The following is an 18,649-nucleotide window of genomic DNA, read 5'->3' on the forward strand; positions in this document are numbered from 1 at the left end:
ACATCCAAGTGTGATCACATTGCTGCATGAGTTACAGCGCCTTCAGCTATTTACTCAAGCTCCCAACATCAACAAACATCCTGTTTTTAAATAAGAGACTTGGAGGGGGGGATTAGAGAAACAGGGGCTCCACAAGCCCCTTTCCCCTTTTCCACAGAGGCCAAGCACCAAACACTTATTGCAGAACAGTCATCATTGTATGTTTGAGAATGGGGTGCAAACACCTTTAACCCGTTAACAGAGGAGAGCACTTGTGGCCTGTGCTAAATCACTGGATTTAAGTGTGTGCAAGACTTTATTTTACAGTGATGACAGTGCACCAAACTGTGGAGTAATGTGGTTGAAACAGTGTGGGAACTGCAACATTTTTTTGTCTGTTCCAAAGAACACAAACAAGTGTCTGTAAACAGACACTAAATATAGATTTTGTGATTGGCAGACAGACTAGAGACTGCTGTATCAAGGCTCTTTATAATTTAGACAAAAATGAACAAAACATGCTCACCATCGCAGCATGATAACACGATGCCAGGCAGTGGATTTTCAGAGTTAATTGCTTTCTCAGTGTTAAATAAACGAGTTGTTTTGTAAATAAAATCAAAGTGAACAGTGGTTGCCAATCATACAAACGCTGATGTAGACTTTTTGAATGACTTTTTAACTGTTCTGTGCCTCATCTGTCAACTCGGATTAATCTATATTTTAACACAATTTATCTTGATTGTTTCAGGTTATGCATGCAGGAGGTCGGGGTTGGGGTTACAGTGTCTGAATGTGCAAAAAAAAGATAAAGACGATAAAGAAAATAAGATAAGCAGAGCTATGCTGAAGACTTGATTTTTACCACAGAATAGTTCTTAGCAATATCATCACTACAGTGCTCACTGAAAAGGGTAAGAAATGAAAGTGTTTTGACATTGATGCACAAAATATTCATCACAACATTGTACCCTGCTTATTTGAAGGTATGAGCCTACTAATAAAGAATGAGCAGCCAAACTCACATCTGCCTTGAACTAAGGTTGAATGGATCATGACTCCAGTGCTCCTGAACTGGATGCGAGTCCCAGTATCTGGATAAAATGCACCCTCTTATGGGACTAAGTAGACTTGCGGTGTGAGTGAATAGATCTGAATGAACTGTGTATGTTTCTGTTCTGTCTTGATGTATTTAACTTATCTCATATTGGTAAAAGTCTAAAACATTCTCTTGTCACATTGGCTTGGGGGAAAGTATCAAGTATTTTTAGGTCAAATGCTCAAGTCAAAGGGAAGTCATGACTTGCTGTGAAAGTCAAATCAGGTTGCAAGTCTTAACATTTTGTCAAGCTGTGTTTAAAGTCATCAAATTTGTGACCCTAGTCTGAATCAAGTCCATGTCATGTGACTTGAGTCCACACCTCTGTCAGTCACTTTCTGTGTGGATGTGACCTTTGCCTCAGTGACACTGATCCTCGATGACCTCCTGACCTTTCAGAATTCCACTCACAGCTGGTCCAGTAAAGTCCTGGTGCCGCCACAGATTGTGATTCACATTCCTGCTGGATTTCATGCCCTGTCGAAGGAGCTCGTAAATTAAATGCTATACCATGGAGGCCTTACCCCCTGCTTTACAGACCCTAGGAAGGCTGCATTATTGGTATTAAGGAAATGGGGATTATGAGAGGTCAAAGAATGCATATAAGCATAACCTGAAACATATGTATATATATATTTAAAAAGCTCCTGGTTTTTAAAAGATCAAGGGAACTGGTTTATCTGGTATCCTCTTTATTCTTTATGATAGAAGCCATGTGCCATTAACATCATCAACACAGCTGGAGGCACTAGTGATCATAATTCAAAGGCAAATGACTCGGCCAAATGTCGCTTACACCCAAATGTATTTCTGTGAAGACCCCAAGCTTTCCATTGATATCAAACATGTACGGTTGAACTCCATAGAAAGTTTTTCATGCGATTGACTGGTACAGCTCACATGCGGCATCTGTATGACTACGTTATGAAATAATTGATATGAAATTATATGAAATAATTCAGTATAACTATTACAGGGGAAAACCACCTAAATTAGAATTCCAGTATGTTATTTTCATGGCCTAGGAAGATTCAATCAATAATTGTGCACATGAGCTACTCTTGCTCAAAGCCAGAAACCAGAGAGGCCTCCTACTTATGATGTCATAGGGTATAAAGCCTGGAGCAAGACATCCATTGTCTGGTGCTGCTCCATAAACAGTGAATGGGAGACTGGTTTTGTGGACCCACAGAATGTTTTTCTTTTTTTAAATCTCAAAAGCTTTTTATATATATATATATTATATAGTAGGTCTAAAACAAAAATATCCCCATATACTCAGATCATTCCTTGGGTGCTGTCTGTGTGTGTTTCACCATTTATTTTTTCTGTTTATTTGATCTTATTTCAGCTCCCGATTTTATCCTTGGTGGCATCATAAATTTGAGTTTTGGCACTCTAGTTTTTTTTTTTTTATTCGGGCGAGATTTATTTATTTAATTTTTTTACCCTCTTATCCCATAGCAGTAACATACATGGGATTTAAAAACGGACGTAGTTTCCTTTTAAGATAAACTACATTAATGTAAAGGTTGCCTAATTTAAAATAATGCCTCCTAAATGTAGCGTAGGCTTTTTCCACTTTAAAAAGTCATATGCCAAGATTGAATAGGCCTAATTTATGCGACAAATGTTGGTCAGATAATCAGTGCCGTGTGCACGTGTGGTGTCACGCTTCACCCCTGCTGCTGAATGACTTGCATAAACAGGCCCACAGCAGGCAGGGCGACAGCGCGAGGAGATGTTCACACGGCTCTCACCGCCGGTAGGGGTCTCCGGACACAGGACAGGGCAAAGTTAGGTCCCAGCTCCGCCACACGGGGTGTCACCGTGTCACTGTTGCTCACACAAGGGGCAGTATTTGGAAAAGTGAAAAGTCAGCTGTGAAGGAGGACTCCGTGAATCAGTTTTTTTGCTTCCTGCGAGTAGAGTAGCTTCAGTCTCGGCTCCCACATCAGAAGAAACGTCGGTGTTTGATTCGGGGTTTGCCTTAATCTCTCGGGAGTTTTACCTCCCGGTGGGGCCGTTTTGTTGCCACCTGGATCTGCGCTCGGCTGTTTGGCAGTTTTCTCGAAGCGATTCCTCTGTTTGCTCTCACTTTAAGTTCAGCTAATAAGCTCCGCACAGGACTATCTGTGAAGTTGGCAGAAAGCAGGGACGATGTTTTGCCGAAATGAAAAAGCGAGAGCAACCGTTGCCCGCGGCTCTGCCCTTGAAATGGAGATACGGCGAGGGAAGTTCAGAAAGAGCGTTTTCCTGGACACATCACAGGTAGGCGCAGATTGTCCGCCAGTTATCACCTCCGTCTCAACACACACACACACACACACACACACACACACACACACTATGGGGGATTCTCTGTTTACAACTTTGACTGATTTCTCTCCCGCACTAACTTAGTTGGCACGCTTTTAATCTTGTTCTGAAGGCTTGTGAGTTTGTACCCAACTTTTGCTTTGTGCAATATTTTAATTAAACTGCACTGGAGAGCTGTGCTGCTGCTGCGTTCACCTCCTCAAATTAAAACTCTTAATTGCACCATTTCCAAACTACTTTGCATTTTGCTCTAAACAAAATAAATAAATAAATAAATAAACCTACAGAGACTTAAAACGTGTGTGGAAGTTAGTTGTGGGTTAGTGTAGTGACTTAAATGTGCTACATGTTGTGTGCCATCTCCCATGGTATTGTTTTAATATTCCTAAATTGCTTTCATATTATATAGTTTAGTTGTGATGCTGGCACGTTCAGGGGGTTATTGCATGTCATTTGTTTTTCATAATGGCTTTTTTGTTTTTCAAAAAGTGCATTTTGTTTATAAGAGATTTCTGCTTCCCTTGATACTCACTTTGATCAACTCTTCTTGCCTTCATTGAACATTTCATAACTCCTCTGTAAAGCACATTAGTGTATTTGTGTGTCTTTTAACTGCTGTAGTTTTGACTGCAGCATGTGGACAGTCACCCGCAAGGGAACAGTTAAAAAAAAAGCTGTAACCAAAAGTTGAGAACTGGGTCAGAGCTGTGTATCCCTCTCAGCTGTTTACCACTGGATTAGAACTGGTACTCTTCTTCACGCATGTTTTTTCCTCTTCCTCCCTGCAAAGCTCCCATGTCAACATCTGCTTCATATTAGCCACCGTTTGTCGGCAGAGCAGACAGGCTCAGAAGCGACTTCCAATCCAACCTCTAATTATTTTCACTCACAGGCCACTTTAATACTGTTTTGATGGAAAGTCCTCCCTCTGTATATCTCCATTCTCTTCCCCTCTCTCTCTTACACACACACACACACACACAAACACACACTTGTCTGTGGAGCAATTTGCATATTTCTTTGGTTTCACTTGAGAGTGCCGGTATTTGGTTATTCAGTCAGAAACATCCAGTTTAAGGGGTGTTAAATTAAACTCACATTTCAGCTGCACACACTTTTGGAAGGTCCGAAGATTGTTTTGGGAATACTGGACAGAAAAAACCAGGATGTGTGTGTGTGAAAGAGAGTATCAGGGAGAGAGAAAGGGTGGTGGATTCAATTGTAAGAGGATATTTAAGGAATGTTAATGGTGCTCTATAGCAAATGGAAAAGATAGGGTATTGATTCTGTCTCTCTCCTTCCCTCTCTTGCTTTTTCACCCTGCCCGTGTGTGTGTGTGTGTGTGTGTGTGTGTGTAAGCATACACATAGTCAGTTTATGTGTAGTAGTTGTTTATAATTCTTGTCACAGGAGAACACCACTAACCCCCCCTGAGAGTCAGGCGTACTCACATTGATGTGCAGTCAGAATTAGCCTGATCTGGTGTCAGGGCAGCGTGAGTTCATATCTGACGCATAAGCTTGTAAAGGTCAATAATACACAACGCCTCCTGGAGGTGCAGTAGTGTTAATTTAGTAAAGTCTGTACAGCAGAGATACTCTGCTTAGAGCCCATGGGCCAAATCTGGCCCGCGATAGGGTGCCAGGAGGCCCACCGACAATTTTCTAATTCACAATGAAAACAAATTGATTCACACTGTGTGTTTTTGTACTTTAAATTAGGACTTGGTGATGTGGAGAAAATCAAATATCACAATATTTTTGACAAAAAATCTGTTGATATTGCAGCGATATTGTAGGATTGAATTTTGGTGCTTTCAAAAAATCTTCACACAATGAGATTTTTGATAAATAATCATCAGTAATGTTGGTATAATGACTAATTGGGTAAAAGCAAATGTTAGAAATAATCAGAATATTACATCACTTTTCTGTAATGCAGCCTTTAAAACCAGGAATAGACAACACTACCGGTATTATCATGACCTAAAACTAAGAGGTTTCACAACATTTTGCCAAAGGACTAAGGCTGAAAATGTATTATTTATTTCTACATATTTACTGAAACTTTGATTAATGTGTGTTGTCCTTATGAGTAAAGGAAATGAAAGAAGACGATATCTACTCTCATGATATTGATATATTGCCCAGCACTATTTATAATGTAGAAAAGGTCCGAGAGTGCATTAAAAGCATCAAAATACAGCTTGTTTATCAATTAAAAAGTATCCCAGACATCCTTGGGACATCCCTGGACCCCCTGACAGAGAACCTGTCTGAGCCCCGAATGTCATTAAATGGCAGAAACACCCCTGCGTACACCTGACCTGTGCGCGGCTGCTGACAGGATTTGCCTCTTGGCAAAGATGAGTGAGGACAGCAAATGCGGAAAGGCCGAAAACAGGCAATTCATTCATACAGCTAAATACTCTTAGTATTAGTTTATAAACTGGCCCCTGGCTTCTTATCATTTTGCAAAAGTGGCCCCGGGCCCAAAGCAAGTTGAATGTCCCTGCTGTACAGTATCTCAGGCATGAGTGAATGATCTCATGTGCTTTCCTGAGTTTGTTTTCAGATGGTGTGACTTGATGATTGTCCCCACGGGAGGCAAACAGTGTAAGCAATTTTCCTCAGAGGCATTGTGATAAGAGAGATGAGCAGCGGCACATGGTCTTTGTAGGCAGTGGAGGCAATCGTGACTTATCTTATATAATATTTGTATTTGTTTGGCCAGAGGGTTCGGGTAAGATGAGGACAGAGAACAAGTGGAAAGGGGATGACTGCTCTCTTTACATGTGTTTTAAGAAAAAAAATGAAATCAAAAGGGATTGAAAGACTGACCAGGTATAAGCCAAACAATCACATTAATTTTCACAGATATTCCACCCGTACCTCATATTACCTTCCCCTATTTAGTCTCTGTATTAGTTATTTATCTGGGTAAAGACTTCCCTTCTTTTCACAACAACAATCACTGCTTCCTTAACTGTGTAATCTGCTCTCCGCTGGTTCTCATACAAGATTAATTTGTGTCTCTGCCTTTGTTGCCAATGCTAATGATCCTCTTTCAGAGACTGAGCCTTTCCTCTGGCCCTGTGTGTTAGGGCTCTCTCAATGCCACTGTGGAACCAGTCTGTGGCATTTCAATGAAGCAGGCTACCTCAGTGTGAAAGCACCCCATTTTCACCATGCCAAGGGATATCACATTTGTGTGTGTGTCTGTGTGTTCATTGGTGCCAACATTTGAGCCTCTTATGTAAATGTGTGTATGTGTGAAGGTGGTTTGTCTGGAATTTCTGTCGGTCAATGGCATGTTATCAGAGAATGAAATGTGCAGTGCTCTAACAGCTGATAGAAAGTCTCCTATGGACTGAGTCTGGAGTGAGCAGTGCCAACTTTGTTTAGCAAACTCATTTGTATGTATGGGGTTGATGGAAATGTGCATTTAGTGGAGAAAAGATACTGGTTAGAACTCTCCCTGCATACCACAATTATCAAATCTAAACTTTTGCATTTGGCAATGTCACAGCAGAGAACTATGTGTATATGATTATGTGAAGAATGTAGCATTTAATATGTTTGTTGTTAAAGGAACAGTGTGTGGGTTTTAATGGTGTACAGCAGTGAGAACTGCAAACTGCAGTCAGCTTAAACTTCTCCCATGTGCCAGTTGTGAACTCCAGGTTATTATAGTTTCAGTTTTAATTGGTCAGGATGTTTTTCCCCCCCCCCCCCAAAAAAAAGATCTGGAGATTTCAAACAGAAAAAACCCTCAGAATAAAACAGTTTCATGTCATAAATCTGTTTTTCTGAGTACACTCATTGTGGAGGGGCTGCTAGCTAGTCGATGCGAAAATGTGAATGGCTTTCTCTAGAGACAGTATTTCATTTGTGTAGAACTGCTGTTGTCTAGAAACATGGTGGTGCAACCTGGCTAACTCTGTGGACAAGGAGCCAATCCCTATGTCAACATAAATGGGTCATTCTAAGGTGACGAAAACACAGCAATTCTTTTTATCAGCAACCTATACACTAAAGAAAACCTACTTATTATATTGCATGTAATATATGCCAATATATCCTCTTAAATCGCACACACTGAACCTTAAAGGGACTAAACTGGCAGTAAAATCATTTAAAAAGAAAAAGGAAAGGAAACACTCTCATAGTCACTGTGTGTGTGTGTGTATGTGTGTTTGTTAATATGCCTGGATGCTGGAGGCAAACAAAGCCAAGAGCGTTATTTTGTAACTAAATGACTGCTATTATTAATCTAGAGAGCCAGACTTCTTTGGGACTATGTGCCTAATTATGGCCATCAGTTATGTAAATAAAAGATTTAAATGTTTAAATTATTGCCAGGCATCCACTTTGACGTTTAGTCATATTTCATCCTCGGCTAGTTATTGTTTCTGTGTGAATATAATTCAAGTGTCTCTCTCCGCATTATCAAAAGAAGTCCTGACAGTCTGCCTCGCTGTGTTCCGACTCCATATCCACTGGAGTCTGGTGCTGAATCATTCTGCTCTGTGCGCATCACAAATTGACGGGGCAATATGGTCAGAGAGTGGAAGTAGAATGAGAAACCGAGCAAAAGATTGCATGCTCGTACAGCATATGTCCAGAAATCCATTCTGCAGCCGTCCTTTCGATCCTCTCCCTGCTGCTCTCAGTGGGAGCAGAGAAGACATCTGCTTTCTGCATCCCTCCTCTCTGATCCAAGAGGCCTCCAGTGTGTCTCCCAAATCTGCTCTGTCTTGGCCCTCATCGGCTCTGCTGTTTCAGCTGAAGCCACCCAGGCATGCATGCAGTGGGAGCCTGGGCTAGCGCGGTTATTATTATGGAGGTGGGGATGGAATGTCCTTTATTTCAATGCTCCGACTTATGTTTAACTCAAGGATGGTCCTCACTTGTGCACACCACTGTGGCTACCACCAGCTATGCAGGGCCAGGAAGTGGTTACATGCGTGTGCGAGGACACACCCATCCACCCACACTCTCTTCCAGTTTGCAGGAGTGTATGGCAAGGTCTGGGATTCTGCCCATTTGTGTTGAGTAAAAGCTTTAACAGCTTTGGGCTGTGGTTTGGTTGGTTTTGGTGCTCTGCCCTTCTCCACCCTGTAGATCCACATATTCTCACCAGTGAGTATCCAGACTCAACATACTAGTGGCTTTAGTGAAATTTTGAATACTATGGGTGTTCCCCTTTGCTCAGCATTCACCCACCCTGAGAAGAATGTGTTGGTCACACTAGTAGTGCGGTAACGCCTATCTTTAAATTTGAGTGCAATGATGCAGTGTTTTTTTTATGCAAAGTCATTCAAAGAAGAAGCTGTTATCAGAACTTATTCAGCTAGAGAAACGTTTCTCCATATTCTGATCTCTCTGGTATGGGGAATATTTTTGCCTTTATCAGTGAAAACCGATGCGTCCTGGTGTTATTTCTCCCAAGTCAGAGATATTTTCAAACTGATATGTTTTCTCCAGATGCTTGGATGTATGGTTTATAGTTCACAGAGGCAGGCTTTGCACTGTAGGCAGCTTCATGTTCAGCAGCCTCTCAGTGTGGCTTCTGCAAGTGTTTAATGTGGCCTGGCAGAAAACTGTGATGAACTAAGCCTGTTTATGCAAGCATATGTTTGCCTCCCCACATACACCGAGGGAGAGAGGTCATATAGATGTTGCCAGGACGACACTTTTGCCAGCAAGAGGAAGCACCTCAGACCCTGAACCCATTGAGAAAAAGAGCTGCTTTCAAGGAATGCCAAAACTTCCCCCGAGACTCCCTCTCAAGGCAGCTCTGTGTACCCAGAGAACAATGAGCCATCGCTGCACTGTAGCCCAAAACCAAGCCTTGTTCTAGGGCATGAAATGCAAGGCAAAGAAGGCTCAGAGGCCTGGAGGTTCTTAAGAGTGGATCCATTTCACCAGATTTCTTGAACAACTACAGTGTCAAAGATGCCAAGACTGGCCTGCAAAGAGTTTTGTGAGAGTTATGATATAAGATTTGTAGCCCAATCTTCCAAATTAGTGTGGGACTCCCCAGTAGTGTTTAAATCTGTATGAACACTAAAGTGTGCGTTTGCAGCTTCAGGGCTTTCTGACGGGTTGAACGCTGCAGGGGTGCAGGGGAGATGCCAGGGAAAAGTTCATCCCGTCCAAGACCCTTCCTCTCAAACAAAGCTCAACTGCTGGAGCTTTCTGCTCGGAGGCTTTCCTGGTATGCTGAGGGCTATTTTAACTAGCAAATGTTTAACTTTTTTTATTACACAGGCTTTGTGTGTTTATATCATTGTGGAGCACTGTTCCCACTCCTGCCTCTGAGTGCTAGCACAAATGAAAAATTGTTTAATCTAAGTTTCTTCAAGCCGTGGTTAAAATTCAGCCAGTGTCCTGCTATTGTTCCCATGGTAATGACTGGACTGTTTGCCTAATAAGTTTGGTGAAAGAGAGAACAAAGCCTTATTGTTCAAACATTTAATAAAAGATTCAAACTTCTTTCACTATTGAATGAATTCGCATGTGCACGTTCTCTATCTTTTTATGCAACTCGGCAAGGTTGTGTTGTAGTTTATTATTTAACACAATAGGCCCATTGTTTTTAGGGAAATTTCATACATCAAATGTAATGCACATAATGTCCTTGCTGCAAGGCACTGATAATCTCTTTCAGTCTCTAATTTGTTCATTTTCACCATGAGCTGTCTGAACAACAGCTGACAATCCTCATATACTGCAGGTTTATTCACTTGTTGGGCTTTAAAAGCCTCAGCGGTCTCTGTTCTTTCCTTTGTCATATGACGCACACACACACACACACACACACACACACACAAACACAATATTAGTCTCACAGTGAGCGGATGTTCTCTTGTACTGGCCTTTCAAGGACAGCACTTTCCCTCACAGCCTTATCTTATCAAAGTCCCACTAACCGGACATGCTGGACAGACCATTTAATGCTTGACTTGGAGAGTGAAATTGGCATCAAGGAGGTAAAATCTGATGGTAATTCGAATTGCATTTCAGGAAGTTTCGTCAGTTTTCCTTTTTTAGCAAATATGTTTTTGCTGTCTTTCTTATTTGCTGCTTTGTTACAGATATCATTCAGTTATTCTATTTCCAGGGGACTCATCTCAGAAAGACATCCTATCTTTACTTAAGTTTAGAGATTCTAAGATATGAAAAATCCTATATCCCAATTACAAAAACAATAGCAAAAATTATGGCTGTATCCTATTTCAGACCTACTATCTCATCTCAAAGTGTCCAGTGATTTAGGGGGATATATAGGCAGAGATAGAATATAATATATTGAGTATGTTTTCTTTGATTTATAATCACCTGAAAATAAGAATCGTCATGTTTTTGTCACCTTAGAATGAGCTGTTCATCTGCACATGGAGCAGGTCCTCATCCACAGAGTCCATGTTGCTCTACAGTAGCCCAGAATGGACAAACCAAACACTGGCTCTAGATGTGGCCATTCACATTTTTTGAGTCCTCCACCATAGTTAGCAGCCCCTCTGTGACGAGAATGTTGGAAAAACCCAATTTTTTAATGTTAACCTGCTTTAATTAATCACTTGATTTGTTTGTTCTCAAGAGCAACAGACCTTTGCAAATAAAACTGCTCCCAGTAAAACCCTACGAGCTACGACTGCTCTGAGGCAGTGATCGTGTTGGTGAACACATCCCTCCTTTTCGGGAAATTTTCTTCTCGGTTATTTGAATTATTGATTATTTAATTATTTTTGAATTATTTATTGGAATTTAAAGTGTCATACAGTTTCAGTAGGCTTTCAGTCTTATTTCAGTGTTCATATTGTTCCCCTTCTTGATTGTCATGGCCATGTAGGACAGGGTGAACTCCATCCTAACTTAGGATTCCTAACTTGGGCAATTCCCAAATTAGGACTGTTCTGTAATAGTTAAATCCTATCCTAAGATGAGATAGGATTTTTTCCTATAAACACAGTAAGAAGGCAGGTCTCTGTATAATGTAGGATAAACTGAGATAAGAGAGGATTTTATACATAGGAAATTTCTGTAATGAGGCCTCAGGTCCTCGAGGCTGTGAATACAAAGTGGAGTCCCTCTGTGTGAGGGCCGTTCATGTTTTCAGGCGTAAGTGTTTCAGCCGTGGAATGTGGTCAGTGGCCGGCGTCTCGATGTGGCAGCTGGTGTCAGGGCGCAGTTTAACAGCTGAAGGTCTGCTGCTGATGCTGCAAGTGAACCCCACCCAACCACAGACACAGTACATCTAACTTGACTTAACTTGAACAAAGAGCTAATAGAGAGAGCAAAGATAGATAACGGACGTGTATGTACACACACACACACACACTCGTACAGGAAGTGAGTCACACATACTGTCAGTATCCAGTTCACAGACCACACATTTAAAATCCTCCTTAGCGTTCTGTGAATAAAAAAGCTGCTGTTTTGATCATTCATTAGTCATTCATGGTAACTGCATTTCGTCAGCCTCAGTTTCACACACACACATACACATACACACACACACACACACACACACACACACACCCCTTCAGACAGTGACTAAGCAGCAGTGTCTCCTTGAGCAAGGTCTATTGCATATTATCAGACACAGACAAGCTTTGTTCACACACTGAGCGCTGTCCTGAGCGAGGCTGTCACTGGCAGTGACTCGGTTAACGGACAGATGGAGAGATAGATGGAGGTGGCGCAATCATTGGATACTCTCCCACTCTCCCAGATGGGAAACTTCCTCCATGCATCATCAAACCTGTCTCATTCAGTTACCACCTTGGTTAGTGAAGTGGATAATGCTTTCGAATGCGAGTAACCCAGAACTGTTACCATGCAAGTCCTTTCTTGTCTCCTCTTGCCGCCTCTTGTCTTTTAACTGCGCAACACTAGAGAAAAGAAATTGTGTTCAGCCCTTGTTGTAAACTGTGTTATCTAAAAAATATTCTCTTGGCCAGAGTTAAATAGGTATGTAATACAATAGATGAGGTTGTAATGATTTAATACCGTAAAAAGATGTGTTTCTTCCAGATTGAAGTTGACATTAAATAAACATACTACGGCTCTATACTGCCTCTGTGAGCTTTTACATCCTTCCATAGTTTCATTCTCCCCAATCTGTCAACCTTAATGCCGCACTTCCCCATGAGAGCCATATTATGTGGGCCACACCACTTTGTTGAGGCTCAGGTCCCCTGATACAGCAGGCAGGAAAATTGGTCTGGTAGGGCTAACCCACTTTCTTGATCCAGATTATGCAGAGGAAGTCCTCCTTTGTCTTTAACCTCTAGACAGCCATAGAAGATTACTGTTTGTTTTATGTCCCTTTATCTCTCAATCTTTTTTCACTGTTTGTCTTTGGATGCACACCCCGCCAGAGAGACCTTAGCCTAAACCCATCGGCGCTAACAGACTGTAAAACAGAACTTGACTGCCTCATGCCAAAGGTATCTTCCTCCTGCGAACATAAGACCCCCACTGTGTACTGCTCTGTTAAACATTGACAAAAAAGACACCCACACACACGGATTCTGATGTGTGGTTTCATTTACAGTCCAGGACACTAGTTGTCAGCCCCCTTTGACTTATCGCAGAGGGCTTAGAAACATGAGAGGCTTTGTCTCTACGTGTAAAAAGGCCATTCTGCGCTGGACACTTTAAAGGAATACTAGTTGGCTTCTAGTAGGCTCATTTTTTTATTTTTATTTTTCTGTAACTCTTACTTGAGTTACCAAAACAATTAAGTTTTTTTTACCCCCATTATAACATTGGTTAAAAAAAGAAATGCACAAAATGGTAGGGTTGCAGCAATTTACCATAAAACCGCACATCATCTTAAAAAACGGTCACAGTGTTTCCCACAGAATCTCGGTCTATGTGTGCCGGTAGCTGACGAAGGTGGCAGGAGGAAATGAGACTGGGGTCCCCCCTTTTTTTTTATATCATTCTGTGCTGCCACTCTAAATTTGGATGTTTTTGCCAGTCTGTAAACACAGCGCAGGTTACTGCACATCTCCAAGTTGAACTATAATATACGTTTTCATTCCTTTAGAGTTCATTTAAATGGAAAATTATGACATTAATAGTGTAATGCTACCTATTGTGATACTCTAAAACTGTGATATTTTCCAAGAGGATTATCGCACTGTGAAAAATCTCATTCCTTTTCAGCCCTCATAATGCAGATACGTCTGAAATCACTTCCATCTTGTATGGGCCTGCAATCCAAACAGGGCAAAGGTGAATTACAGCTGAAAACATTAGTAACACACAATCAGGTATCATTAACCCACAAAAAGGCAGTCAGAGAAAGCCAGTTTGCACTCTGTGTGAATCTTTTACAACACTGTATGCTCTAAGTTTAGCCTGTAACTTCACCAGGGACAAGTCATTAACCTTCAAATCCACATGGTCATTAAGGCTGAATAATATGGGGCATGTCTATGTCAGCCTACTTTGCTACATCTTTTCTGCTCTTCTCTCTGTTCTAGTCTCTCTCTTCTGGACAAAGAGGCTTTTTATCCCTTGATCACATACCTACCTGACTTTATTGTGAAATAGATGGAGTCAGGGCCTCTCTTTCATACAGAGGAATGCACTGTGAAAGGAATCAATACAGAGGAATGTTCAGAGGTCTGTGTGTGTGTGCGGTGGAAAGGTGTGTTGCGCATGTCTGCTCCTGTACTGACTTGGACTATTGTTTTCATTGTGAGCAATCTCACAGTGATGAGTTCAAGCTAAGTCACCTACACGCTCACTGTGAACTGTGTTCAATAACCAGCTGTAGGTGTTTACTTGATGGATGTGAGTATTGACTCTTAGTACGAAATGATGTAGTGCAGCACTGGGTCTAAATTCAGAGCCGCATCTTGGAGTAAAGAGGGAAAGGGCGAAAGGGCATAACCACCAATGATGTTGCTCTTTGTTTTGATGGTGCCGAGCAGGTGTTTGGCTTTATGAGAGCAGATGGGTCTATTATGCATGTCTGCCTTCCCTGCATGCTGCGTAGTGTACTAGTCCCTGCCAGCATGCCTGTGTTTTAATGTGTTTGTTTACTGGGCCCAGTGGCAGACGGTGTGGTGTCAGATCTTGTTGTATCGTTGTGTTGTTCCTGCTGTCTCAGCAATTACTTTTATCGTGTCTGTCACTGGTATTTCATTATTACCTGAAGAAAAAGAGAGAGAGATCAGCATGTTTAGATGTTCACACAGGTCGATTTGGATGCTTAAAGGAATACTTAACCCACAAAGTTGCCATTTGTGTATCAATTATTCACCTCGTATTACCTTGACTTTGTGAAGAAAACAGACCACATTTAACAACAGCAAAATTATATCAAAACATCCATTTAGATACTCTCAAACAACTCGAGCAGTATAATTTAAGTCTTATATATGCCGTCTTATTCTCAGTACTGCACAAACACATTTTCGCTTAAACCTTACTATTCAAGGGCATTTCTCACCTAAAAATCTGAAACCACGGTCCAAACCACGATTTGCACTATTGTTGCATTGTATACATTTGATCTGATTATATCTGATTGTAATTTTTGAGTGCACTAAAGAACTTAACATAACATTCCCATGTCACCTTCATGAGCTGCTCTCCCATCCTCTTATAAAATAATTCATAAGTGCCCATCGAGGTTTTTTTGAGTTTTCACAACTGACTTTTTGTTAAATCATCTGCTCCTCTCCCCATGTTCTGCCGCAGCTCATTTGCTTATGTTGCATTGTTCATGGACAAACGGAAACCGAAACTGTATCTATACTATCACTGGACAACTACTGCTAATTTCTCCTTTGCTCAGATCTGTGCTCTGAGTGCAGCAGCTATCACCGTCTCTGCTGCTTTGCCAGATACACACACACTATGCATTGAGATGCTGCACTGCATTATCACATTACAATAGCCTGCCAGAACCAGCAATTAGTCAGCACGTCCGAACCATCTAAAAAATGTTTTCACACCAGAAACGAGTTAAACCATGGTTCAGTTTGATCCAGACCGAGACCACCTTCTTTTGTCAGCTCAGTGTTAAGCTTTTTGGTCTGGACCTTGGTCTAGAGGAGGTTTTACAACTGTAATTTTAGTTTGGATGAAACTGAAAACTCTAGAAGTCCATGACTAAGCAGTGTACATGTAAAAGGGTCCTGATACACTTCTGTATACAAGTAGTGCATCAGGACAAGTGTGTGTGTTTGAACTCTGCTCATTCATTCCATTTAACAGAGTTCAAACACACTTGTGCCTGTGCGTGCCACTCATCTGTGCCCGAGACTGTTTATGGTGAAGTATTTTAAGTAGTAAGGTTTGAAAATGCATGTGTTTGGGAAGTATCTAGCATACAACTGGAGTAACAAGATTTGGATTACACTGCACGACGTGAGACTTTTTAAAACGATATTTGATATAGTTTCGATGCTGTTGAATGTTTTCCCCCTTTAACTTAATTCATTAGGAATTATTGCCATTTTTGGATTCTTCATTCACTATGGAGGCATGTGAGAAAAATAAAGTTTTCATAATGAACTCTATGTAACGTGGAGGAAGCAAATGATATACAAATGGCCATTTTGTGGGTGAAGTTTGCTTTAATCGCTCATCATGCTTCTGCATGATACTGTGGATGCCTTTATGCACATGCCACAAATATAAAGGGTCGACAAAATGAACTTCTATGAAAAAGGGCTTAAAGTAACAATCATGTCACCAAAAACGTTCACAATAGGTGGATCATGTTGAATGCCAGTCAGCACCATTTGTCAGCACTAAAAGAGGCCATAGTGGCAGTCAGCACTTTAAAATGTGATTGCAACATAAGACGAATCATCAGTTTTTAAATGAGGCGCATCAGTTGAAAAAGGCCGTAAAATATGTTTATTGTGTTTAAGTAGAGACAGTCTTAAAAAATTCCAACACGACAAACTGCATTGACAAGAGGGAATAGATAAAATGAAAAAGTCATTTTACAGTTATCAGATGCGTTGCACCCTTTTGTAACAGTGTTTGCAGTTCCTGTATATCACAGCGACATACAACCTGACTTTTATTAGACATGATAAATCAAATAAATAATTGACAGATTAATTGACCGTGTAATCATAAGCCATGTAAATATGCAGTATGTAGAGCACATTATACACATTGCTGTGTACTGTATGTGTAAATGTAATCCTGGCTCCGCTCTCAAAAGGGGATTTCCCAAATTGTGACTAGCCAGCCAGATGAGCAAACCAACAGACTAAAATAAATAACTAAAATACCACCAATAATCATTTTTATTAGATGCAAATTAACTGATATATTTGATTTAAACCTGAACCATGAGCATTACTCCAAATCATGTGAGAGGGTACCTTAAAAAATGAGTGGGGTTAAAATAACTCAATTAATTTGAGCAAAATCAATGACCGGAATGACTCACTCATGTTGACCTTGTTCAGTCAATTGCCTCATTAGACTTTCTTCTGCCTCACACCAAGCTGACCAGAAATCAGTAACCTTTAAAGACGTTATGCTTGTCAGTTTGAGATATGGTCTCCCTGATGTCCTTTCTGCAGATGTTTACATTCTCATATTATTTCTGCAGATGTTTATATTTGTGGCGTCTGTTTTACATTTTACCCAGACAGACTCTTACTTCAAAGAGCAGCCTCTCACTGTGGAAAAAAACAAAAAAATATTTTTTATGGTCTGGCAGAAGTGACCTCACGGCAAATAAAAGTGCAGAATTTAGCCCTTTTTTCAAACCTGACTATTTATATATGGAATAATGATTTTGCTCCGTCTCTCATTGTGTCTGTCCTTGTCCTGACTGCACACTCATGTCTGTGAAGCTTTGTCATGTCTGGTTTAAACTTGGACAAGAATAGCCCGTTATACCTTCTTTCTCACTTTCTTTCACATCAGAATTGTTCAGTTACCATGGACACTTATCTACACTAACTATGCACTATTGTTGTGGTTATTATTGAAGATGTACTATGTTTCCAAAAAAAACAATGTATAATTAACTCCTATGACCCAGCAGAGGTGTGTGGTGGTGTGTTTTTTCTGCAAAGACTCTGCCCTCTGCCGGCATTTTCTTATTTTCTGTGTTTTGGATGTTTATGGGTGTGTACCCGCACAGCACTCAGGTTAGGTCCGGGCTTTAGAAATAGCGACCAGATACCAGACCCCAAGCAGCAGGCATCCACGAGATACAGTGCTGAAAAAACGCAGCAAGACAAAACACCAACCTCAAGTGAATCTGAGGTTGGCTTTTACTCTGGAGTGTATGTACAAACTGTATTTGACAATCCAGCATGTATACCTTTAATTAGAACTAGTTAATTATTGTGTAACCTGCCTGGCTGTTATATTGTGCTTCACATAGTGGAATAACCATGCTGTGTTGCTATTTCTGCTCTGCAGAGGGAGCCATTGCTCCACTTCAGATCCTGCAGCCACCCAGGAGACAAGACACACCTTTCTCTCTTCATAATCACCTTTCCTTTACAGATATGACATTTATTTCATATTTACCTCACTGTCATTAATTGCGTTTTAAGGAAAAGCATCCACATGATTAAATACTAAATGAATAGCCTTATTGTACATCCTCTTAAAACCACACATATCTGTCTCTGATATTGCACAGCCTGCACCCCTGAGGGGAGAAATCAATGGAGATGAATAGCCTAACGAGCAAGTTTCTCTTTCACTGAGCTGCTCGCTCCTTCAGAGTGATGAGATGCTGCAGTCTCCTGTGACTGGCTGAGGTAGCGTTCCTGAAAGTCAGCAATGATTCTGGGCTGCAGCCACTGTGTGCTCGGCTTATCTGCTTACTCCTGACACATTGCATAACTGTCTCTTTGTGTGACTGAGTCCGTGTTTCCTTCAGTATGTTGAGAAATAAGATGGCCCCTCGAACCAGGTGCTAAAAAGACTCCCTGTTCTGTTATTACTGTGTGTGATGAGGCAGGCTACTCCTCCAGCTTTTCTAAGCTAATCCACAGACTGTGACGCATACATCCTTTTCTCAATATGGGATTTCATGGAGAAGAAGAACACCATCTACATGATTTGTGGGTCCATTTCCGACATTTCATTTGCAGTATTACTCAAATCTTGATCATGAATACAGAGCAGAACATTCTTTATGACATGCATGGTCATAACATCCCCCTGTATCTAATCTTAAAGATGAAGTTAGATCACTCCGACATTACAGACTGAAACTGATACACCTAATAAC

At 41.0% G+C, this 18,649-nt stretch overlaps 1 protein-coding gene across 2 annotated transcripts in view; it reads left to right on the forward strand.

Moving 5' to 3' along the window:
- Positions 1 to 2,803: 2,803 nt before the first annotated feature.
- The window catches only part of rtkna (rhotekin a), a 68,259-nt gene continuing 52,413 nt past the window's right edge, over positions 2,804 to 18,649 (forward strand). For both annotated transcript variants that reach the window (XM_042487979.1, XM_042487980.1), the window contains exon 1: positions 2,804 to 3,349. In XM_042487979.1, coding sequence (XP_042343913.1) covers positions 3,239 to 3,349 — 111 coding nt within the window. In that variant the 5' untranslated portion in view covers positions 2,804 to 3,238. The remainder of the gene's footprint in view (positions 3,350 to 18,649) is intronic.

Source organism: Plectropomus leopardus, chromosome 6, assembly GCF_008729295.1.
Source record: "Plectropomus leopardus isolate mb chromosome 6, YSFRI_Pleo_2.0, whole genome shotgun sequence".
Taxonomy (NCBI): Eukaryota; Metazoa; Chordata; class Actinopteri; order Perciformes; family Serranidae; genus Plectropomus; species Plectropomus leopardus.